General features: G+C 50.4%; 1 protein-coding gene across 2 annotated transcripts in view; it reads left to right on the top strand.

Moving 5' to 3' along the window:
* Positions 1–23715, top strand: part of Ntn1 (netrin 1) — a 202685-nt gene that overhangs the window by 137373 nt on the left and 41597 nt on the right. For both annotated transcript variants that reach the window (XM_015992368.3, XM_006973498.4), the window contains exons 4-5: positions 14976–15125; positions 18522–18575. In XM_015992368.3, coding sequence (XP_015847854.1) covers positions 14976–15125; positions 18522–18575 — 204 coding nt within the window. The remainder of the gene's footprint in view (positions 1–14975; positions 15126–18521; positions 18576–23715) is intronic.

Here is a 23715-nt window from a genome sequence, read left to right as displayed (position 1 = left end):
GTGATTTTGTTTGATCTTTGAGTTCCCCCAAGTTCATGGTGCTCCTGGGCATGGCCATCAGGGTGTAGAGGGTAGCTGACTTGGGAAAGGCTCCCCTTGGGGCTTCTGCTGCAGAACATCAGGAAGACCTGGCATGTAAGCCCTGGATCAGGGGCTCAGGTTCCACTCCTGGGTGAGGCATGCTTCACAGACTCAGCTTTCCTGTCTGGAGATGGGCAGAAAGATTCCTCCTTCCTCTTAGAGTCGCAATGTGAATTAAACGAGGTGCTCTACGCTGGCACCTGGCGTGTATTCTGTACACGCTAACCATTGATCATGTGTATTGCTCATGGAAAACAGAGGCACCAGAACCCTCACAGTGGCTAGCGGGCACACAGAGCACAGACCGCAGCTTGCTTAGTTCTTTTGCTGTTTGTTTCCTGTGGTTATTTATTTCTTTGGATGACCCAGTGGGGTTTCATTAGAGCTGCTTATAGGGTCCAGGATGAGGGATATTTACAGGAGCCTGGGGGTCCTTACCAGGCTACACTGCTGAAGAAAATCTCTCTCCCTTCCCCCAATGGCCATTAATTATTTATAGCTACTCAAGGAGGGGTGGAGCCTTGTGAGCCCCTCCCCCTAGCTACTGCCTATGTTTTAGGAAGGGGATGTTCAAGGGACCCTTCTTCTCCCAATGATAGGATGTTGGCAGGCCCAATCTTGGGTTTTGAGCCATTAATCCTGCTATGGGATCAAAAGTACAATGGCAGGGCCGCATTCCAAAGACAGCATTCTGTCTCACCGCGGTCCTTCCTCCAGCTCTTAGATTCTTTCTGCTCCATCTTTGATGGTGATCCCTGAGTCCTGGAAAGGGTGGTAGAGAAATCCCATTCATGTCTGAGCATTTAAGAGGTCTTATTCTCAACACTTAGACCAGATATGAGTTTCTGCAGTTCTCACTACCAACTGCAAAAAAGATCTTCTCTGACCAGAGCTGACTAACTTAATGGATATAAATATAACTATTTAGGAGGTCATCTGACAGGCATGTCCTGTCTATTGAGGCTTGCTTGACTCTTAGTGTGGAATGTAGCACTTGGTAACCAGCCTCCCTCAAAGGGCTCAGCGCCTGTTGGATCCTGTGGCCGATTCCCACAGGACTGGACAGGGAGCTGGGGATTTGCCCCGGTCCTGCCGTGTACACTGTCCATAAAGGATTTGCATGCTTTGGAAGCAAAAATGATGAATGAGCCAAGTGGCGGAGATGTGGCCAGCAGCTGCTTGTGGAGGGTCAGCACAGAGGTGAGGACAGCTGTATACAGCCAGACACGCTTCTGAAAGCACCACTCAAACGTCTAAGCTGCATCTGAGGGCTGCCTGCCTGACCACACCCCGGCACACGGTCCACCAAAGCTCGGGCTGATCCTCACCATCCCTCTGCACCTAGACTAAGTCAGGTGCTTGGGCCAAGTTCTCAGGTCCTTCCCATCGGCCGCTCTCCCAGGCCAAGCCCATGCGCCTACTTGCAGCAACAGTGGCACTCTGGGGACATGCTAAGGACACGGGGGTTTTTCCTCTTCAACTGTAGAACAGGTGCAGGGAGACTGCAGTTCACTAGATCACAGCGGGGGCCCCATAATCCAGTTTAGAATTATGGGCTCCCCCACCCCACCCCCTGCACTTCCCGCTGTCTGCACCTTGATCTGAAGTGTCAGAGGGAAGGCAAGGCCACGCAACCTAAAACATTTATTCTTCCATGCCTCGTTAGCAACTGTCGGGGGTGGGGGGAGAAGAAGGCCTGGCTTGGAGGAGGTTGACACAGACAGCTGAAGTGGAGAATGGGGATTATCTGCGGGTATCCACAATCGGCTCCCCACGCCCCATTGAGCTTGCTGTGTGACCCAGGATGTGAGGGGATTGGCATTCCCATTCCCTGCCTCAGCCTTTCCTCCAGATGCAGCGGAATGGATGAAATGGCCTTTCCCCAGAGGAGAAGGCAGCAGATCAGGCCCTGAGTTACATTACCGTCTGGTGGTGAGGTCATCTGCTCATTGAGTCTGCAAGGGTTTGCTGAGGGCCCGACTGTTCTGTGGAGAACTAACTCCCTGCTGGTGGGAGGTTGACCACAGTGAAAAAGGAAAAGAAGCTAGTGATGGAATGAGGTGAGTTATATGGAAGAAATGAACTGCTAGAAGAGAGAGAGTCACCGAGGGGAAGCTCTGTGTAAGTCCCTGAAGATGAGACATTTGAGAGGAGACCTAGGATGTGAGGAGAAAGCCAAGTCCAGACAGCCCCGAAGTCAGGAAGCAGCAGAGGGCTTTTGGGAGCCCTTGGTCCTAAGGGCAGGGAGGGAGTGCAGGCCAGGGCCGTCTTGCTGGCATCTGGAGAGGAGGCAGGTCCTATCCCCAAAGCCTGGGAGGCCAGTACAAGACCAAGGACAAGAGTGACGAGGGGTGTGCCTGCATTTCCAGAAGCTCCTTCTGAAAGCAGAGCCACAGTGGAGAGATGGCAGTCACGACATGTTCCGTATTCCACCAAGGGTGTGAAGCCGGGGTGGAAAGAACGCTCCAAAAGCTCAGTAACAAGAAGGCAAATGATCTCATTAAAAATGGGCAAAATATTTGAACAGACACTTCCTCGAGGATGTACAGATGGCACATAAATACATGAAACATTAGCTGACGTTGGGGAAATGCAAATTAAAATCACAATGAGATCCCTCTCATTGAAAATAAAAAATATTAGCCACTTAACAATTCCAAATGCTTGGCGAGGACAGGGACCTACTGGAGCCGTCACACACGCACACTGTTGGTGGGAATCCCACATGGCTGCTCTGGAAAATAGCCCAGCATGTCCTTGAAAAGTGAGACCCCAATCTGTTATAACACTAGGATTCTGCTCACAGGTATTTCTCCAAGAAAAATGAAAATGTAGGTCCAAAAAAAATTTTTTATAGCAGTATTATTTGGTATTACTCCAAACTAGAGACAACTGAAGGGTGTGTCAGAGTCTGCATGGACAAAGTGGACACAAGCCCGCTGAAGAAGACTGCTCAGTGTTAGTGAAAAATGAACTGATCCTTATGCCACCACAGACAAACCTCAAATGCGTGGATAAGTGGGAAAGCCTGGGCTCCACAGATGATCTACCTGGCAATCCCATTTGCACATGCAGACATTGTAAAGACTCTATAATCCCGAGATAAGACATTTGCAAAAGGTGAAGCTAGAAGCTAACTGCCAAGGAAGGGATTCCTGAGAGAGCTAGACACTTCTGAACCCTGACGGAGGCGGTGACGAGAAGAACCCACATTCGTGATAAAAATCTGTAGACGTGAGCAGCCAAAAGGAGTGACTTTTACTCTGTGCAAATTTCAGTAACGATGGACAAGATTCGTTCCCTAGAGGTGTAGCTTGGGTGTCACCAGAGGTAGTGTCCCTCAGAGGTTCACAGGGAAGCTTGACCCCAGTGTAGCAAAGTCAGGAGGTGTGGAACTTGTTTGTTTTTGTTTTTCAAGACAAGGTTTCTTTGTGTAGCCCTGGCCTGGCTCTCACTGTAGACCAGGCTGGACTTGAATTCAGAGATCTGCCTGCTTCCAGAGCTGGGATTAAAGGCCAATGCCACTAGCCAACATGGCCTGGCCTGGAGGTGTGGCGCTTTTAATGGGTGGGACCCTAGCACTGGAGAGTTGGCCCAGTGGTTAAGAGCACTTGCTGCTCTTCCTGAGGACTCGTTTCCAGCCCCTCCAGCAGGTAGTTCACAACTCCAGTTTCAGGGGAATCTGACACCTGTTGGCATCTGCAGGCATCTGTGTTCATCAAATGCACTGTCAACTCGTGCAGGCACATGCACACACACATAAAATAAATAAAAATAATTCTTTAAAAGAAGAGGCGGGGTCTAGTAAAGGATGATAATGTCAGCAGGGCCGTCATCCTATCAGAGGATTAATGTCGGCCTCATGTGACTCTGCTTCCCGTGACCATGGAGAGTGGGGTCTGGCCCTTAGAGCTGAGGGTACACAGCTCAGCCCTGGGTTCAGTTCAGCACCAACAAACGGAAACATGGGGCAAGCCTGGCCCTCTTGGGTTTCTCTGGCTCCTTGTCTGACATGTGTTCGTCCACGAAGCTGTTCCCCTTTCTTCCTCTCCGCCATGCTCTGGGCTGACCAAGTGTTCCCTTACCGGAAGCCAGATGGATGGGGCCACGCCATCGTAGACTTTCGCTCTTTAAAACAGTGAGTTAAATATACTCTTTCTTTTCTTTTCTCTTCTTTCTTTCTATGCTTTTGGAAACAAAGTTGGTCTCGAACTCCTGACTTTCCTGTCACAGCTTCCTAAATGCTGGGATTTAATGTGTGGGCTTTCATACCCTGCAAACTGCCTTCAAGCAACCAGCTTCAGGGTGTTTTTGTAACAGTAGCGGAAAATGATGGACTGAGACCTTAGGACACTGTTCCAGGGTCTTTTTGGTCCCGTCTTCACAGCTCTGAAATCCCGAAGAGCTACCCCTCCCCTGCCTTCAGCATCTAATCCCCATCCAGCCCCTTGTTCTGCTTCTCTCCCATCTTGCTTCCACAGGAGGCTCCGTCCGTCCGTTCCAGATGCCCAGGCAACCTTGGCTACCTCTTGCACGTGTCTCCTCTTGGTTGCTCCACAACCTTCTCTGGGGGATCTGAGAAAGGATGAGTGTTCCCTTTGTGGCTGACATCTGTCTCTTCCCTTCTGCAGCCTCTGAGCAGCAAGGGGGCAGGGTGGCGGCCATCAGGCTGGACACATAAACAAGAGGTACGGGGACGCAGGAAGCCTTTGGCCTCTGTTTTATCTGAAGACACTGGCCCTGTCTGTTTCCATGGGCCTTTCTCTTTCCTGACCTTGAAGCAGCCAGGGGTCACTTGGCCCGCATTTCCACAGAGTCCGCCCTCTCTTTGCGTTAGTTATGGAGCACATCCAGGTATACAGCCCAGTCTTGCTCCAAGTGCAGAAGAGTGTACCCCTGTCCCGGCCAAGTTTCTATGGCCGTGACAGACACTGTGAACAAAAGCAACTCGCGGAAGAGTTTATTTCATTGTACAGTTCGCAGTCCTCGTGAAGGAGAAGAGTCAGGGTAGAAATTCAATTAGGGCAGGAACCTGGCGGCGGGGACTATAGCAGAGACCATGAGGAGTGCTGTCTACTGCCTTGCTCTCGGTGCCTTGCTCAGCTTGCTTTTTTAATACAACCCAGGACCTGTGGCACCACTCAACAACCAGGACCACCTGCCCAGTGGTGGCACCACTCACATGAACTGGACCCCCCCCACACATCAATAATGAAAACGTCCCAAGGTTTGCCTAGAGGCTGACTGATGGGGACATTGTCTCAATAAAGGTTCTCTCTCCCCAGATGACCCTAGTTTGTACTTAGGCTGACCAAAAAAAAATAACTGACCAGCATGGCCCCCTCACCTGGGAGGGTTAGGGGCAGGCAGCCCTTGTGAATGCGCCTTGCAGACCTTGGGAGCCACGTGGTCTCCTGATTGGTTCTGCTATCACCCATTCCTGGGGGAACCTTGAAAGACTCTCCTGTTCTCTGATGGGGCAGAGTCCTGATATTTCAAGTAAGATGGCTTCCCTGCCTAGCATATTCCTTTATGTGCTGGGATGCTTCGGAGAGAGAAGAAACGTGCCCCGCCCCCACCCCCAGCCCCCAGACTGGTGAGAGGTGCTACTAGCACTTGGTTTTCCAGCAGTTTCTATTTCCAGGACAAGAGTAGAGGATACCACCACCAACCACCACCACCACCACCAACCACCACCACCAACCACCACTACTACACACATGTGCGAGTGTGTGTGTGTGTGTGTGTGTGTGAAGGGTGGGGTCCCTTCTGGGATGGGCCCCAGGAAAATCTCTTGCTTGAAGGCTGTATTCCAGACCCCAGCTGGCCTCTGATGGGCCTTGGCCCCCAACTGCACACGCAGGCCTTTGCTGGATACCCTTTTAGAAATGGCTAACATCCCGAGGCTGGTGGGAAATCAGAGCTGGGAGGTATTCTAGGGATCAGAGAAGCCCTACCAGGTGCCCAGCCAGTTTGCTAGAGTCGCAGATCTCCCAGGGATCTGACCTACCAAAGGAAGGTTTCTCTCCCTCAGCAAATGTGGCTGGTGACTTTCCCGGGAGAGCTAGGCCACAAGAAACTCCACGGGCTGATGAAAGGCAGGGCGATCTCCCCTAAAGTCTGCGGCCTGGCCTGGGCGAACCCCTGGGAAAGAGGTGGTTTGTATGGGGTGTAACACAGGTATAGTAGCTTGGGGTGCCAGAAAAAAAAGCACTGTGCACCTGCTGACTTAGACAACAGATAGTTAATCTCTCCCAATTCTGGAGGCTGGAAATCCAAGGTCAAGGTACCAGCTGGGCAGATTCCTTTTGAGGGCCAGGAGGGAGGGATCTGTTACAGGCCTTTCTGCTGGGTTTACAGATGGTCACCTTCATCCTGTGTGTTCCCATGGCCTTTCCTCTGTAGCCACCTTGTACCTCATCCCCGGTCTCGGGCGAGGACACCAGTCATTGATTAATTAGAGCCTACTCCAATGACCTATTTTTACCTAAGTACCTCTAAAGAATTCATATTTGTCTCATGCGTAGGCTCCTGGGATTAGGACTTCGGGGTATGCGTCCTGGAGGCTTGGCATGTGAGTCAATCTTTCAACACGAGGCCAAAGTAATAAGTTTCCAGGGCTCCTGGAGGCCTAGGGGGCAGCCAGATGGCATCTGGGTTGAGGGCCGACCGAGGCTCTCTGCTTGTTCTGTCTCCCAGCTTCAAAGGCACCAATGCAGAGCCGCGCCCTTCCTACAAGCCTGTGTTCTAGATTGGGGCCTCTTGCGGGTCCCACTTGATCTCAGTCCCTGGAGCCAGGGTGCTCAGGAAAAGTAGCCAGATTTCCCATAGGAGCCCCCGGAAGACTTCCAGCTGGTCCTGTGAGCTGCCGGAAGGGCCTGACTTGGCTTACGCTCACCCAGTGGAAGGTAAGGGTCATGCTTGGGTGTAGGAAGCCAGTGACTAGCGCCAGCTGCCGCCACGCCCACTATACCAGAGTTCCTCGAAGTTCCCTCCATTGATAAGGTCCAGGCACAGTACTAGTGAGTGCTTGAGCAGGGTAGCCTCAACACAAGTCCCTCCCCGTGCCCTGGCTCAGGACACTGGTGAACAGCAGCTGTGGGGTTAACGTCTACACTCCAGGTATGGGGACAAAACCTCTAGTGGAGTGTCCTTACAGAGAAGCCACCTGCAATCCGGGGAGAAGGGGGTACTAATTCACCTGAAGGGACAGGACAAGCCTGGGTCCCCCCCCCCCCCCCGTCACCTGTCTGAAACCACTTGGGTTCTTTTGAGCAGTCTGTCCCTCTGTCCCTGTCTGGTGACCCAGCAGAAACACAGCCTGGGTTCTCTGCAGCCAGCCACATTCGTGGGAAACCTGGCCGTGCCATGTTCTCAGGGACCCACACTTCCTTCTGGCCTCACATTCTCTCTTCATGGAAAAAAAAAAACAACCTCTGGTCGCTTATTTCCCATGAGCAGGTGCTGCCTGCCCCATGCAGACTGGCGACCTGGATGGAAGGGATTGACTTCCCTCTAAAAACCATGGCTGGCTTCCAGGGAAATGGAAGTCACCGGGAGGGCTTCCGGTGACAGAGGGTGTTCCAGCCGGGGCCCTGTTCTCTGAAGAATTAGGGAAGCTCTCTGGTCATCCCCTCATTGGAGCCCCTACAAAGTAAAAGCCCCCCCCCCCCCCCCGCGCCTCATTCCTCATTTAACCATCCTGCAGTGAGCTAGTCATTGTGTGGGGGTATATGTCAATCTCTGTCTGTCTGTCTGTCTGTATGCATGCATGCATGCATGCATGCTCTCAGGTGTGTGTCCATGTGTCTCTCTGTTGTTTACAGGCTAAGGGGCTACAGCAGAAGCCTCTGACTTTCTCTTCATAAGGCTGGGCCCTGAGGCTTCCCTGGCTCCCACTCCCTTTGACAAAGTCTGTGGGAATTCTGTCTTTCCCACTTGTATTATCCAGGGCTCTCTAGAGGAGCAGAACTTATAGAATGAATATATATTTTTATACATACGGGGTTTACTAGAATGGCTAACAGGCTGTGGTCCAGTTAGCCATACAATAGCTGTGTTGTTTACCAAGGGAAGGTCCAAGAACCCACTAGTTGTTCAGAGGCTGGATGTCTCCCCTGGCCTTCAGGGTACTCCAGAATCCCCAAGAAGTAGGCTCTAGTGCCGGTGAAGGAATGGACTTGCCAATGAGGGTGAGGTCAAGCAGGCAAAGAGAGAGCTGTCTTTCTTCTTCTGTGTCCTTTACATAAGCCGCCAGCAGAAGGTGTGGCCCAGATTAAAGGTGGATCTCCCCACCTCAAATCAAACTGGATTAGACCTGGGTCTTCCCACCTTAAATGATTTAATTAAGAAAAAAAAATCCCTGGAAGGTGTGCCCAGCCTCTTGGACCTCAGTTAATCCCAGCTGTAGTCAAGTGGACGATTAAGAATAGCGTTCACGCCGGGCGTTGGTGGCGCACGCCTTTAATCCCAGCACTCGGGAGGCAGAGCCAGGCGGATCTCTGTGAGTTCGAGGCCAGCCTGGGCTACCAAGTGAGCTCCAGGAAAGGCGCAAAGCTACACAGAGAAACCCTGTCTCGAAAAAACCAAAAAAAAAAAAAAAAAAAAAAAAAAAAAAAAAGAATAGCGTTCACACCTCCGTAGAGGACCTTACCACAAGGGCACTGCCATTCATTGGCTTTTCTTATCACCCTTAAAACCCACCCTTCTTTACTCAGAGGGTATAATTTGGGCCATCCTACTCCTGGGTCTGTGGGGAAAGGCCTTGCTTGGGGGAACTGGGAACGAGTGCTGGGGGTGGGGGTGGGGGTGGGGGTGGGGCTCCATCCGGGTTGTATTTGGCTGCAAGTAACAGCATGCCTCACGGTGGTTGAAACAGGTCAGAGCTTATCTCCCCTGGGAAGAAACAGAAGGACGGAGGGTGTCCTGAGAGGGTGAGGGGTCTGGTATTCTCTCTCCTCAGGGCTGCAGATCCTTTCCCTGTCTCATTTCTATGGTGACTCCTCACCAGCCTGTTCCCTTGTCCTCCGACAGTCACACTGTTGTCGTGGGGACTGAGTTGATGTCTATGTTGCCGATGTGTCTATGGGAGTCTTGATGGGTAAACCTCTGCTGGCAGATGCTCTGTTGGTGCCATGATGCAGCCTGGTGATGGTCACAGTGGCCTGGATGTGACCCTGTAGTGACTTCCATGCATAGATAATGGGGTGTGGAAGCGTACTACAGGCCCCCTTTAGACCAGATGCACGGGTTGGCTTCCTATGGAATCTTGGGCAAAAGATTTGGAAACGCAGCGGCAAGCATTAGCTTCCATCTCATCCAAGGATGAACTGTTAGGATGAGCTGACCATCCAAAATACATGCCAAGAACAGTCCTCCTTTGCTGAAGCAGACTTCTTCTGGTCCCCGCCCTTCCCAGCAGTGGGCCCGCCAAGGTGGCTGAGGTCACCAGCTTTGAAGGGCTTAATGCATAGTCTTTAGTGCTCCTCCACCCGGAGCTTGTGCTGGGCCAGCTCCTGCCAAGATGAAGACACTCCGGGCCAGTGCTGGTGCCTAGGTGTGATGTAGCTTGGAATCTTCAGTGACCAAGTAACCCTTTGCAACCTTCTAAGGATCCAGAAGTTACTGGCACACGGTTGTATGGCATTGGCATCTAAGGAGGATGGTTTTGGTATAAATTTAAGGATTGCCAGTGGGCTTGCAGAGCAGGCCAAGAGAGGTCAGCCAGCATGAGAACCTGATGTCCCCACATGCCTATGCCCAGGCCCACGTCTGTGGCTCATGACTGTGAGATCCTGTGCTGTGGCCCTCTGCTTTCACGTGGCCGACTGTGTGCTCGTATCACTCACCTTTCCTACTGCAGGGAAAGGGCAAAGTCATCCCTTCCTCACTCTCATCCTTCCCACAGGCCATCGAGACTGGATCTTTCCCATTGCTAACTTTAAAAAAGGGCACAGGATCTGGGCGGTGGTGGTGCACGCCTTTAATCCCAGCACTCGGGAGGCAGAGCCAGGAGGATCTCTGTGAGTTCAAGGCCAGCCTAGTCTACAAAGCAAGTTCCAGGAAAGGCACAAAGCTACACAGAGAAACCCTGTCTCAAAAAAACAAAAAGAAAGAAAGAAAAAGGGCACAGGCTTGAATTTAGGGTACACCAATGAAGACAACATCTCAGCAGAGACATGCTCCCATCTCCAATACTGTATTAGTTATTTTTCTCTTGGTAGTAACAAAGGCTGCTCAAGGGAAGACCGGTTAAGTTTGGCTCACAGTCTCAGAGGGTTTCCATCCAGGATGGCGGAGGTGACTGCTCTGTGCATGGTGGTGCTCTTGGGCTGGAGGCAGCTTTTTTATGCGGAATGAGCCAGGAAGCAGAGAAAACTGGAACCAGGGGCAGATAGAGCCATCAAAGGCCCACCCCTAGTGACCTGCTTTCACCATCCACAGCCTTCAGAATTGCACCACAAGCCACATAACAAATGCTCAAAATGTGTGAGAGCTATGAGGGATGTTTCAGAATCTAATCTAAGAAAGGAGCAAGATGGGAATGGTCCCAGTGCTTCTCAGAGAGACTGTGTCATAGGAGCCAGCAACCACTAGCCTGCCAGACCCTTCTATCCTCCATACTACCAGGCCCAGCCCCTTCCTCCTCTTAAGGCTTCCAGAAGTTTTTACATGTCCTCACACCACTGGCACAAACATATGCTCACATTCTTCTCTTTTCTGAGTGCTATGGACAGGCTGGCTCTAATGTGCACATCCCCCTCCCCCATCTCCCTCCCAGATGCTGGTCCCTGTACTCTCCCAGGCTGGAGGGCTAGGGAGAGGCTGCCTTTTCAGGGCCCACTGAGGAGGGAATTTTCACTGTAGCTTTTTGGGAATCTCAGTTCTCATTTCTTTTCCTAGATATTTTTGTCCCCTTTGGGGACAGAAAGACAGCAGCATATGGCATGAATTGAAATGGCTGCAGAATGCATTACTGGCACACACTGCCCTCCTGGGCTTCCTGCTGCAGGAACAGGCATCACCCGCCTTCCTTGACCCCCCATTCCTTCACCAGTAAGGCCACTGCTCAGGAACAGGTGGGCAGAACTTAGTAAGAGGCCTTGGTGGCCTCTGCCTGGGTAGGTAAATGTTGCTTAGAGCCCCATGGTGGAGATCGTCCCCAGAGTTCGGACTGCATCATTGCTAGAACGCAGTGAGGGAGCTTCCGGATGCAGCTGAATGTGGGGCCACCCAGTGCTTACTCTTCAAAACGAGAAGGGAGGTCATAAGATTCACACAGTGGCTCTGACCTGAAAATCATTGGCCGTGCTTCACTCCCAGCTTGACTGTTCCATTCCTGGGGGCCCCCAGGAGGTTAGCCTGTGGCCGAAAGTTTTCCTGTGTCCCATCTGGCCCTGAGGCCCCACAGTGGCTTATAAAATAATCACTCAGAGGCTTATATTAATTATATCCCATCTCTTAGCTCTTTCATCTTAAATTAACCCATTTCTATTAATCCATGTTTTGCCACGTGGCTGTGGTGTTACCGGTCTGCTGGCATCTTGTTGCCCCTTGGGCGACTGGCTCCAGTCTCCCTCAACTCCGCCCTTCTTTTCTCTGTATCTCTGCTTGGATTTCCCGCCTGCCTCTAAGCTGCCTTGCCACAGGCCAAAACAGCTTTATTTATTATCCAGTGGGAGCAACATATATTCACAGCATACAGAAAGATATTCCATAGCACTTCCCCTTTTCTATCTAATCAAAAAGGAAGGTTTTAATTTTAACAGCAAAATTACATATAATAAAACAGTTATCAAGCAAGAATTATAGACAATCTCTAGTCTATTTGTATTTGGCAAAATTAAAGAAAATACTCTATCATCTATCTTATTTTTGTGATTCTAAAGTTTCAGATATAATTTACCTTTTATCATGACTAAGGAAAACTATAATTATAACTATCTAGTCTTTAACTCCATCAAAGACCTGAGAAGGAGCATAATAATACCTAAGTAAACAGGAAGTGCACTGTAAGCAACTTCCAAAGTTCTAGAAATGATAGAGACAGCTGGCTGCCTGGAGAGTTACCCAAAGTTCCTCTGCAACATTGGGGCATCCATCTTCAGCCTATAGGACTAGAGTCTCTCAGTCGCTTCTCCCTGTGTCCTGTAGAATGTCTTGCAGTCTCCTCTGTGGAGCAGGAACCTGAAGGACCATCTTGCCCTGTTTAGGCAAAGTTTAGTGGTCACTTTCCCAAGGGTCCTGTATGTCCAGTCTATATAACATCCTATCAAGCAGTGGATGTCAGGACACTTTTGCCCAGTGGCTAACTTTTGCCACAAAGAAAGTAAACTCCATAATGTGTTTCTTCGATGCCTGCCATCCTCTTGGAAGTAATTGGTGCTGCCAGGAGCAGACATGTCTCACTGTGCAGAAAAGTCTAGGTTCTTAAAACATTTTAAATGTCATATTCTGTAGGTCTTTGAAATTTATGAAGATTATCTACCTAATTGAAATATATCTATGTATACCTAGAAAACTTAACTAACATGACTATAAGTTTGATTATAATAGATGACTAATTATTAATCTGTATTTCTTAATTATGCATTACAACTTTAAATGAGATGCATAAACATAATACCTTAAACAAGAGTAGAATATATACAGTATAACAAAATTAACTTTAAATTTGTATCAATAAACTAAAATTCATAGCAATGTAAAACATTTCAAACAAGTTATTGCTCTTTAAAAGTAGATTCAATAATCTGCCCTTTTATCCTAGCATATCTATATCCTACATGTCTATATCATGTCCCCCTTTCTTCTTTTAGAAAGAGATTGACTATGACCAATAACAATTTGTAACCAAACCCTAAACAAAGACAAACATCCATTATCCATTTTTTTTGGTGGGGGAAATGTGGGCATAGTCCTCTAGGCTACTTCCTGCTAATTGGGGGCACTGTTAAATTTATGGGGATCCTGAGAAAATTAAGAATTATAGTTAAATCTTGGCTGTAGTGGTCTGTGAGGCTGGATCGTCTCAGCCAATTGCTTTGAAGCTGTTTTGGATGTTGGATCATCTGGGCCATGGCTGTCACTGGAGACCTTTCAGGGGGTCTTGGTTGATCAAACCATATTAGCCTAGAAGCAATCTACAGGTTCTCATCTTCTGTGGAAACAAAAGCAGAACCTCTTTTCCAAAGCAACATATCCTTAGACATAAATTTTAAAGTAAAAATACCTTTAAAATATACATATTGGTTTAACTTGGTAGCCCATACAATTGGATGTCTCTCTGCAGTTAAAAATCCCAAAGGCAATATAATCATCTGCAGTATCCAGATTCTTTGTGTAATTTTCATCTTTACGTGGCTTAACTTTCATATTATTCTTATATTCTCTTTACAGACTTTATTTTTTAAAACTATTTCTTTATATAACTGTCTATAATCCTTTTCCTCTCTCTTCCAAGCCTATATACACTTTTACACACATTGTAAACCGTTGAGAGTTTCACTCCATCTGAATCTGTCTTATTGTGAATCTGTAATCATTTTTTGACCATTGATTTAAACTGCAGTGTGGCTTAGGACTGAAGCGGCAGCCCTGGCTGCTGGCTCTGCCAATGCCAGCTTCCCCACATGGTGGAGGTATGTTTCCTGGCCATGCTCATCACCGACTCTGGGAAGCAGTGGGTCTATGCCTCCTATGCCTTCATGTAGCAGCGTGTAGCCCAGAAACCTTTTTTTTGGGGGGGGGAGGGGTTCTGTACTATTAAAAGCTAATTCCACCATGTAGTGCACTGCATGGCTTGGAGAAACCTCTGTGTACTGCAGCCGGAATCCACCATGCTATAGGTCAAGCCCACATGCCTTGAACCCGCCATACTGCAGCTCAAGCCCACACATCATGGCATCTCTGTATCACGACTTACCTGAGAGACACAACTAGGAAGCTGCTCTTGGCTCCATTTTAGTAAGTTCTCTCAGGTTTTAGGTGGAAACTCTTGCCCCATGTGGGGCGCCAAAATGTAGTCAGAAGTTTTCTTGTGTCCTGCCTAGCCCTGAGGTCCCATAATGGCTTATAAAATAATCACTCAGAAGCTTATATTAATTATATCCCATCTCTTAGCTCTTCCATTTTAAACTAACCCATTTCTAGTAATCTGTGTTTTGCCACGTGGCCGTGGTGTTACCAGTCTGCAGGCATCTTGTTGCTCCTTGGGCTTCCGGCTTGAGTCTCCCTAACTCCACCCTTCTTTCCTTTGTATCTCTGCTTGGATTTCCCGCCTGCCTCTAAGCTGCCTTACCATAGGCCAAAACAGCTTTATTTATTATCCAATGGGAACAACACATATTCGCAGCATACAGAAGTTATGCATCCCATAGCAGTTAGCCAGTTCACCAGTTACCCATTTAGTTGGCGTTTTAAGGTAAAGTGTTATTGTGACCTAGAAGTCTGGGTTCTGGGCATCTGGCTGCTGAGCAAGCTGGGGCAGCATCCTAGGTGCCTCCTTCTTGTATCTCCCTCTGCCCAGCATCCAGACCCTACTCCATCCAAGGAATCTACAGAGAAATCTGGGAGAGAAGCCAGCACCTCCACCCTCCAGTGCCCCCCCCTCCATCCCTTGACGTCATAGTTGAGCATCAGCCCTCCTCCTGGGCTTTGAAGGTGTTCCCTGACTCCCTTGTCTCGTTCTTCAAGCAGTCCTTTGATGTCGGTCCATTTTGATTCTGGTTTCCCGTTTCTTGGTAGGTAGGCAGTCCACCTCAGATCTTCTGGAACGTGTGTGGACGTGGTTAGGCCTGCCTGTTCATCTTCCCCACCCTTTTTCTCACGGGACGCCCCTGGGCGGGAAGGGCGCTGACTGCCTCTCTGACCCTTCTGCTTTGCGCTCCTTGCAGCCTGTGATTGCCACCCGGTGGGAGCTGCCGGCAAGACCTGCAATCAAACCACTGGCCAGTGTCCCTGCAAGGACGGCGTGACGGGCATCACCTGCAACCGCTGTGCCAAGGGCTACCAGCAGAGCCGCTCCCCCATCGCCCCCTGCATCAGTATGTGAATCCCCTCCCGCTCTCTGCTTGGGTGGGGGGACCCCAAGGGGATGGTTGCTGATGTCCTGTGGGTTTAGCCATCACCAGTAGGAATTTTTTCACTCACTGGTGCTCAGGAAGATCCTGTGAGAGACTCCAGGCCTGGGAGCTCCTTCAGAAGCAGCTATGCCCATTAGAGCCAGCCTGTCCATAGCCCTCAGTACGGACAAATGCCGAGTCACCAGCTGCAGGGGACAGCAAGACTCCAGCATGAGCTCCACTCCTACATTGCACTTTGACCCCAGACCCCTGGGGAATAGGGGCTGCGGCAGCTGCAGATTCAGAAGAGAGCAGACCAAAAGCCTTGGGCCTCTGAGAGAAGTTTCTCAGGTTCTTCTTGTTCATGGCCCTGGTGAATAGAGCACCCGAGTGGGGATCCCAGAGAGGCATTACATGGAGAGGGTGGGTCATCCTGGCCTTGGCGCTGAAGGTCTCTGTATTTCGCATCTGGTGGGTCATACTGCTGTGACCATGGGCAGAAAATGAGCTCTGGCTGACAAGGGAAGCCTAACCCGGCGAGGCCCAGCCTCGTCCTGCTGATTCCTTGGCTAGGGCTGACCAAGCCAAGGAAGGATGACTGGGGCAGAGAGAAGAGAGTCTCAGCAAACATGCCAGAGTCCAGGGAACCAGGTGTATTCTCTAGAGAGTGGGCTTGGCGAGCCCCGGGGGCGGGGGGGAGGCTGCCTGCCATCTGCTTTTGAATGGCACAGCGCCTTGAACCTTTTTAATGATTTAAACAAAAATCAAAGGAAGGATACTATTTCAAGACGTGATTAAAAACCACGCAAAGTCACTGGGCATGGAGGTGTGAGCTTGTAATCCCAGCACTTGGGAGGTAGAGGCAAGAAGATTTCAGGTTTGAGGCTAGCCTGGGCTACATAGTGAGACCTTGTATTTAAAAAGAGAAGAAGGAAATGAAAAAAACATATGCTGTCTGCAGCTGCTTTTGTGGATGGACTACTAGAGCTGCGGCAGATATAACCCACAGAGCCTGAAATCGTTGCTACTTGGCCCCTCTCAGAAGTCAGTCAATCTCGACTTCTGAGGTTCTGAGTCCCTCGGTGGGTTCCAGTGACTGATTAGTGACAGAGATTCAGAACAGCTTGAGAGTCTTGGGGCCGGTGCCTGGAGTCTCTTTATGCCAGGAGCCACCACCAAGTCCTAAAGTGTTCCTCACAGAAGCTGCAGTCATCATCCCTGCCTCAAGCAGGCGGGAGCCTTAGACAGTCCACACCTTACCTCTCCCACTACATGTGGCCTTTGCTTCCGGAACAAGTCAGCTCTGTTGGTTCTGACAGCGATTATGACTGGTCAGTGGGTCAAGAGTCTCTGCCAGGGTGTCCCTGCAGGTCCACTGAGGGACTGGATCCTGGTGTTCTCCCGGGGTACAGGAGATGGACAAGGTGCTTAGGCTGGCTGTCGCTCAGTGGAAGGGCACATGGCTTGTACGCCCCAGGCCTTGGGTTCACCTCCAGCACTTGAAGGGAGGGATGGGAAGAAATCCTTCCCATGATGACATCCAAACACCACTCTCGCAGTGTATAGAAACCTTTCTCTCTGCACGTCCCAAAGCTGTGAGATGAACACTTTTAGAAAGCCAAGTGGCTCTGGGCCTTGGGAAACGTGTTCTGCCACTGCTTAGCCTCCTTTTAAAAGAGGGAGAGGGGCCGTCAGGTTGCTCAGAAGGACAAGAACTAAGATTTCAAAATCCCCCAGAAAAGAGCATCGTGAAAGGACCTTTCAAAACTAGCACCTGTGCCTTCCCACGTGCTCCTGTACTTTCTGTCTTGCTTTTGAAAAGGGAGGGCTCAAGCTCGGGGGACCGCAGGCCTTATGCATACATCCCCGCTTTAGACACTGAGTTTGGGTGGCCGATGTGCCCCCTGGCCATTGGCGTGAATCCGCCTTTGTAGACCTGCAGTATTAGACTAGGCCATTTGGACGTTGTTTCCAGAGAGTTTCTGCTAGGACCAACCTAGCTTTGTAGGACTAAGAAAGGACCTGGCTTACGTCCAGCTTCCTAATGAGCTGCTGTGACCGGAGACCAAAGAGATGTGTGAATGAAGTCACCGAGAGTAAATCTGCCCCTTGCTGTGGGCTGTGTCCACTGTCTTTACCTCCGAAAGGCACAGAGCATGGTTCCTTTGGGAGACACAGACAGATCTCGGGTCAAGCCTCAGGTCTGAGGTGTCCAGAATACGAGGTCAGAGAAAGTCTTACCGCAGAGTCAGCTGGTGGCTACAGACAGAAGCATTGGAGGTCCCTCACCAGCAGGTGTGTGCTGGTTCTCAACCTTCTAGACCAGTGGTTCTCAACCTTCCTAATGCTGCAACCCTTTAATACAGTTCCCCATGTGGTGATGAGCCCCCAACCATAAAATTATTTCGTTGCTACTTCATAACTGTAATTTTGCTACTGTTATGAACTATAATATAAATATCTGATAAGCAGGACATCTGATATGCAAACCCTTCAGCCCCCAAAGGGGTTGTGACCCACCAGTTAAGATCCACTGTCCTAGAAGGACTTTTGGTCCATGGTTTGGTCTTGTCTAGAAAAAGGAAGCCCAGACTTGAGACAGCTGGTGGGTGAATCAACGAAGTTGACTGGCTGAACTTCTTCACCAGTCGGAGCGCAGGGATGGGTCCAGGAAGTAGAAGGGCTGAGCTGTTGCTCCAGATAGAAGAGAACACTCTAAATAAATGCCACGCCCAGCCCTGCCTCCTGCAGTCACATCCCAGTCCACCAACTAATAGAAGCCTTAGCCAGTGAGAAGGGAGTCTGGGGGAACTAGAGCCCGGCTGCAGATGCATCTGCCCCTATGAGAAGCTTCCCCAAGGGCAGGTCCCCAGCCCCTCACACACCATCACTGCTTCTAGATCCTTCCTCCCGCCTTTGAGTTAGCACTGTAGGTGAACAAGGCCCAGGTAGCCATAAAATGATGAACAGGGAGTCTAAGGAATCCCGGGTCAGAGCCAAGTTGACACCACTCAGACAAGAGGCCCGAGATGCACACGCGTGTCAGGTCCTGGGTACAGCATCAGCCCTGTGGACTGCCAGCCCCTCTCGCTTCCCTGACTCCTGACCCTCCTTAACAGATGGGATTCGTGATTTCCCTTCCCAGTGAAGACGAGAACACGCTGATCGCCCAGGATCCCTGGGACCCTGCTGCCAGCACCCCTTTTCTCCCCAACTTCTCATTCCTTTGAGCTGAGCTCTGGGGCGGGCATGGGGGAAGGAGGCTAGAAGGTGGGGAAGGGTCTGTGCTGAGACCCTTGTCTTTCCAAGGACTAAAATAATTCTTTTTATTTTTTTACCTCATTTTTCCTCCTCCTTCCTTTCCTGAACCTCATGAAGAGATTCCTGTAGCACCACCCACCACCGCAGCCAGCAGTGTGGAGGAACCTGAAGGTGAGACATCCCTTTAGCTTTTTGGTGGTTATATTGGCCATGTGGTGGGACATGGGAGGGGATATGGGGTGGGGACTAGGGGCCCAGATCCTTCTGTGTCCCCCAACCCACGCGGTCAGCTGGGTTCTGTTTTATGTGAGTGGTCCCCTCAGCTGCTCTGAAGAAGGAACTGCCGGACACTTTGTTATAACTCTCCTCCTAAGAATAAAGTTAGAGGATGTTTTACCGGAGCCAACTCTGCAGGTGGAACTCTTCCTCCTTGCCCTCGGAGGTTAAGAAGTTTCCAGAACCTCAGGAATCCTGGGGCCAAGGATTTCCCTCCTTCCTGGGGTTGCAGAGGCCCAGGCAGGGACTGAGAGGAAGGAAGAAGTTGTTGAGACTTCTAGTACCACTGGTTCATGGTCAGAATTCAGGAGCTCTGAGACCCCAGATAATCCCATTTTCACATCCACCTGTTGTTACCTGAAGGTGCAGCCTTTACTTCATGGCAAAGGTAGGTCCTGGCCCCAGCTGCCAGTAGTGTCTGTGATATAGCAGTCATAGCGTCTGTGACATGCTCACCTTAGCAGTCATAGCTGTGTTCACGTTACAGACTTGGTGCAGATGCCAAGAGATACCGTGTGTGTCCCTGGCTGCTTCACAATTACATGAGTCCCCAGAGCTGCTGCTGGATGCTCATCTGCTGTCATTGAGAAAGCACATGATAACATGACCGCACCATCGACCTGGGAGAGTTCAGATAACTGGATTTCAGTAGTATTTTCCTATGTACGGATAGATTCTCCTTGCCTTAGGATAGGGTGGCTTCCTGATAAGATTATTGTAAGTGAGAAATACTGTACAACGCAGTAAGTGTGACGCCCAGCCCTCAGCGGCACACCCTCGCCCAGCTGAGCAATGAACAATGGGTGAGTGTCGCACCTGTCTTGGGGCGGATGGGGACAGCTCCCTGATGCTGCCCAGCATGGCAAGAGAAGGCAAGGTCCAACCTCATTCGTTCAGCCCAGGGAAAGACGAAACAAGTTCAGAGCATGGCTTCACTCAGTGCTTGCTGTTGTCACACCGTAGTAGATCAAGACTACTTTAGTGTATGTGTGTGTGTGTGTGTGTGTGTGTGTGTGTGTGTGTATTCTAAGAAAGGATTTACTGGGCTTCTTGTTGCAAGGAGAGGTTTCACGTCCCTGGTTTGGGCACACAGGGAGCTTAGAGCCCCACGGGGATGGATGGTGTGCCCTGTGAGGTCAGTACAGGGCCACACCTGGACCTGGCCACACCCTGGACCTGGGGCAGGAGTGGTAATGAGTGGCAGATTGACATGAAGGACTCTAGTCAGTCTGGGAACGTTGTCTTCTCTAGGCTCTGTAGGGAGCTGTAGGTGAGCTTGCACACTCAGGTGGTCATCTGACTCTGGATCTAGGGGGAAACTGTCCTGGGAGCCTGAGAGAAAGTCGAGTCAGGACTTGAGCATCTGTACCCACAGCAGCTGCACAAGAGTGCCCAGGAGTCGGGCTGGGACTGTCGGAGATGTCCCTGGCCCGGGCAGTTTGTTGAGACTTCTAGTACCCCTGGTTGAACCCCTGCTGGGAGAGAGGTAATGACAAGGGCTAGGGACGCCCATTCCAGGGTGCCTGGGTACTGGGTGCCAGAGTGGAGCTGTAGAGGCTGGAATCTCCCGCCCACCGCCCTTCTCAGCATAGTCCCAAAGGAGGCCAGGTCCAGAGGCCAGAGCTGATCATTTTCTATACTGATTTCTTTTTAGAATTTAAAGTTTGTTCTCCCCAGGCAGGAGAATCCCTTGTGTTCACAAGTTCAAGGCCAAGATGGGCAACATAGTGAGACTTTGTCACATGAAAATCACAAACACAAACAAAAAACTGTTCTCTCTTGCTGAGGACAAGGATACCTTTTTAAAAAAAAAAAACACAGTGTTGTTGTTAATTAAAAATTAAGTCAGAGGCTGAGGGTGTAGCTCAGTTGCGCACATGCTCAGCATGCAGGTTTAATCTCTGCCATCAATGAACTAAAACAAGAATTGGGGGACAGTAGTTTTGAAGTAAAAAAAAATGTTAAAATAAGAGCCGGGCGGTGGTGGCGCATGCCTTTAATCCCAGCACTCGGGAGGCAGAGGCAGGCGGATCTCTGTGAGTTTGAGGCCAGCCTGGACTACCAAGTGAGTCCCAGGAAAGGTGCAAAGCTACACAGAGAAGCCCTGTCTCGAAGAACAAAAAACAAAAAACAAAACAAAACAAAAAAAAAAAGAAAGAAAGAAAATGTTAAAATAGAGATTGGATTATTTTTATGTGTGCATGTGTTTGCATGTTTATATGTATGTGTGTAGGTGTAACATACATGTGTTACCACGTTACCACATGCCTGAGGCCCAATGTTGGCCACAGGCATCTTCCTCAATTGCTCTCCGCTTTATTTTTTGAGACAGGATCTCTTGCTACACTCAGAGCTCTCCATTTCTGGCTAGCGAGCCAGCTTGTCCTGGGCATCCCCCATCTCTGCCTGCTGAGGGCTGGCATGCCGGGCAGCTGCCATGCCTGCCCAGCTTTTACATGGTTCTGGGTATCTGAACTCTAAGGGTGTTATCTGTTGAGCCATTTCCTTGGCTCAATTCTTTTTTTCTTTCTCTTTCCCTCCTTTCCTTCCTTCCTTCCTTCCTTCCTTCCTTCCTTCCTTCCTTCCTTCCTTCCTTCCTTTCCTTCCTTCCTTCTTTCTCTTCTTTTTCTTCCTCTCCCTCCCTCCCTCCCTCCTTCCTTTTTTTTATTTTTATTTTAAGATTTGTGTCTGTGTGTGGGTATGTATGTGCAGCTTGCCCTCTGAGTCCAGAACAGGGTATTAGACCCTTTGGAGTTGGTTGTGAACCGCCCGATGTGGGTGCTAGACATTGAACTTGGGTCCTCTGGAAGAGCAGAAAACGCTTTTAACCACCGGGGCATTTATTTCTTCAGGCCCCAGATTTGATTCTTGATACTTAGTGGTCATGTGACTAGCCCAAAGTGACAATGATACACGTGAGTAGACAGACTCACCTGGATGGGCTTTTGGGCTACCCAGGGCTGGGCAGGGGTAGGATACACAGCTTGCCCTGGGACAAGATAGACTTCAGTGGGCTGTCTGTCTCCTGGAAGCTATTTTGGACCTTGCAACTTGACTTTGGGTTTCTTGTAATTATTTTTGACTTTTTACCTTCTGATAGGAAAGGGCAACTAAAGGGACGAGGGGGGCGGAGGCACTCCTGAGACAGGAAGCCCGTGTGAAGCATCTGAAGGTTCTCGGCTTTAATGGGCACGAGTCTAAAACAGCTGTGGTGCTGGGGAATCAGGCCTGAGGCTGTGGGAATGTTCCGGTCCAGCCTCCTCTGAGCCACCCCCACTCCTAAACTCTGGTAGTTGTCTTGGCAGTCTTCGGTTAGCTAATTACCTTCTCTGACTCCTTTGGATCTTGTGACTGTGGTCCCTTCAGTTAGAACCTTAGCGAACATGACCGAAAGTGAACCACTCCAGTGCATTGCTCGAAGAGCGAGTGGGAAGTCAGGTTTGGGGCTTGGAGCCATGCCTGGGGCCTCAGCCCAACCTTTGCAGCCTGCCCTGGTGGGCTCTGCAGAGCAGGAGTCATTGGGGAGGCTCTGGGGGCTAGCCTTTGGGATGTCCTATCACAGAGCGCCTGGCTGGCTAGCTGAGACATTCAGCTGGAGGCCGGCGGGAGGCACCTGGGAAGTGGAGCCCTGGAGCTCGGCATTTCCAGACTGCGCACTCCCACAGGGAGTGGAGACCCTTGAGTGAGGCCACCTGTGGGAACTCTGCATGCATCCACATAACAGAGGAGAATGAGTAAGCCCTGAATGCATTTGCTAAGCTGAGGGTCGAGACCTCGCCCTGAACTCATCAAGCTCTTGAAGAGCCAGCTCCCTTGGATAAGGATGCCCTTTACGGCTTGCTCTCAGGCAGGGTGGTAAGAACGAAGAGGTCTGCAGCAGAGAAGGCCAGGAAGGAATGTAGGAAGCCCCCACTCAAAAAGGGTGTCCCCGCCAAGGCTGCCTGGGACACAGCTAGTAACCGGGTGGAGGGACCGCCACTCCTGTGGCTGCAAGAGGAACACCGGCCCTGGGGCAGCTCTAGGCAGCTCCCGATCTGCTGCGGTGGCTTTTATCGGAGTCACTTGGGTGAGTGGGAGGAGCTCCGGTTTGCATGGCTCAGAGGGTATTGGTGTTACCACAGCTTCTTCCTATTGAAACAGAAAGGGGTGGGGCCTAGTGCTCTCACCCTGGTGCCCCTGGGGAGGAAGGACCCTTGCTCCGGCTAGAGCTTCCTCTCCTGCAGAAACACCTGCTCACTCCTCGGCTGCCCCTGTAATCCTTCCTGAGGCACAGGGATGTGGGGGAGGTTGCAGAGTGCCTTGCTGCTTTCTGTGGAGGACCATCCAGCCCGAGGCTAGCTTCAGAATGGCCCACAGGAATTCCTTGAGGATTGAGTAGGAAAGAGACACGGTGTGTGTGTGTGTGTGTGTGTGTGTGTGTGTGTGTGTGTGTGTGTGTGTGTGTGTGTGGCCTCTCCAGCTTTTTGCTAAAAATCATGAGTTTATAGAGATCTGCAGTGTGGGCCAGCCTGGGCTCTCAGATCCCCAGAGAGCCGCTGATCTGATCTTGCCATTTCCTTCTCTATGTAACAATAATGAGAATCCTGTTGCGAGGGGTTGTGGTGGGATTATAACGCAAGCACAGTTGATTCAGGGGTGGACGTGCCCAACAGGAATTAGGAAAAAAAAACACAGAAACAGCTGGTACAGGCCTGTGATCCTGCTCCTCGGGAGCCCGAGGCAGGAAGCTCACAAATGCAAGAACCGCCTGGTTCTTTGACCGCAAGGTCAAAGCCGGTTTGAACAAATGGGTGAGACCCCTGTCTCAAGGTAAAAAAGCGAAGGGAGGGCCAAGCCTAAGGCGCAGTGGGAGGATGCTTGCTCGGTTCACACAAGTCCTGGGTTCCTTCCCCAGTACAGAAAACAAACACAAATCCAACGCAGGGCAGTGGGGGCTGAGGTGCTCAGCCTCTGTCTGCTCTTCTAGCCGCGGTGGTGGACTTGGGGCAGAGCACACATCCCTTTTGTAATACTGAAACAGAGTCTTCATTAGAAT

This window comes from Peromyscus maniculatus, chromosome 8, assembly GCF_049852395.1.
Source record: "Peromyscus maniculatus bairdii isolate BWxNUB_F1_BW_parent chromosome 8, HU_Pman_BW_mat_3.1, whole genome shotgun sequence".
Taxonomy (NCBI): domain Eukaryota; kingdom Metazoa; phylum Chordata; class Mammalia; order Rodentia; family Cricetidae; genus Peromyscus; species Peromyscus maniculatus.
Note: the sequence above shows the minus strand (reverse complement) of the source record. Positions and strands in the feature narration are given on the sequence as shown.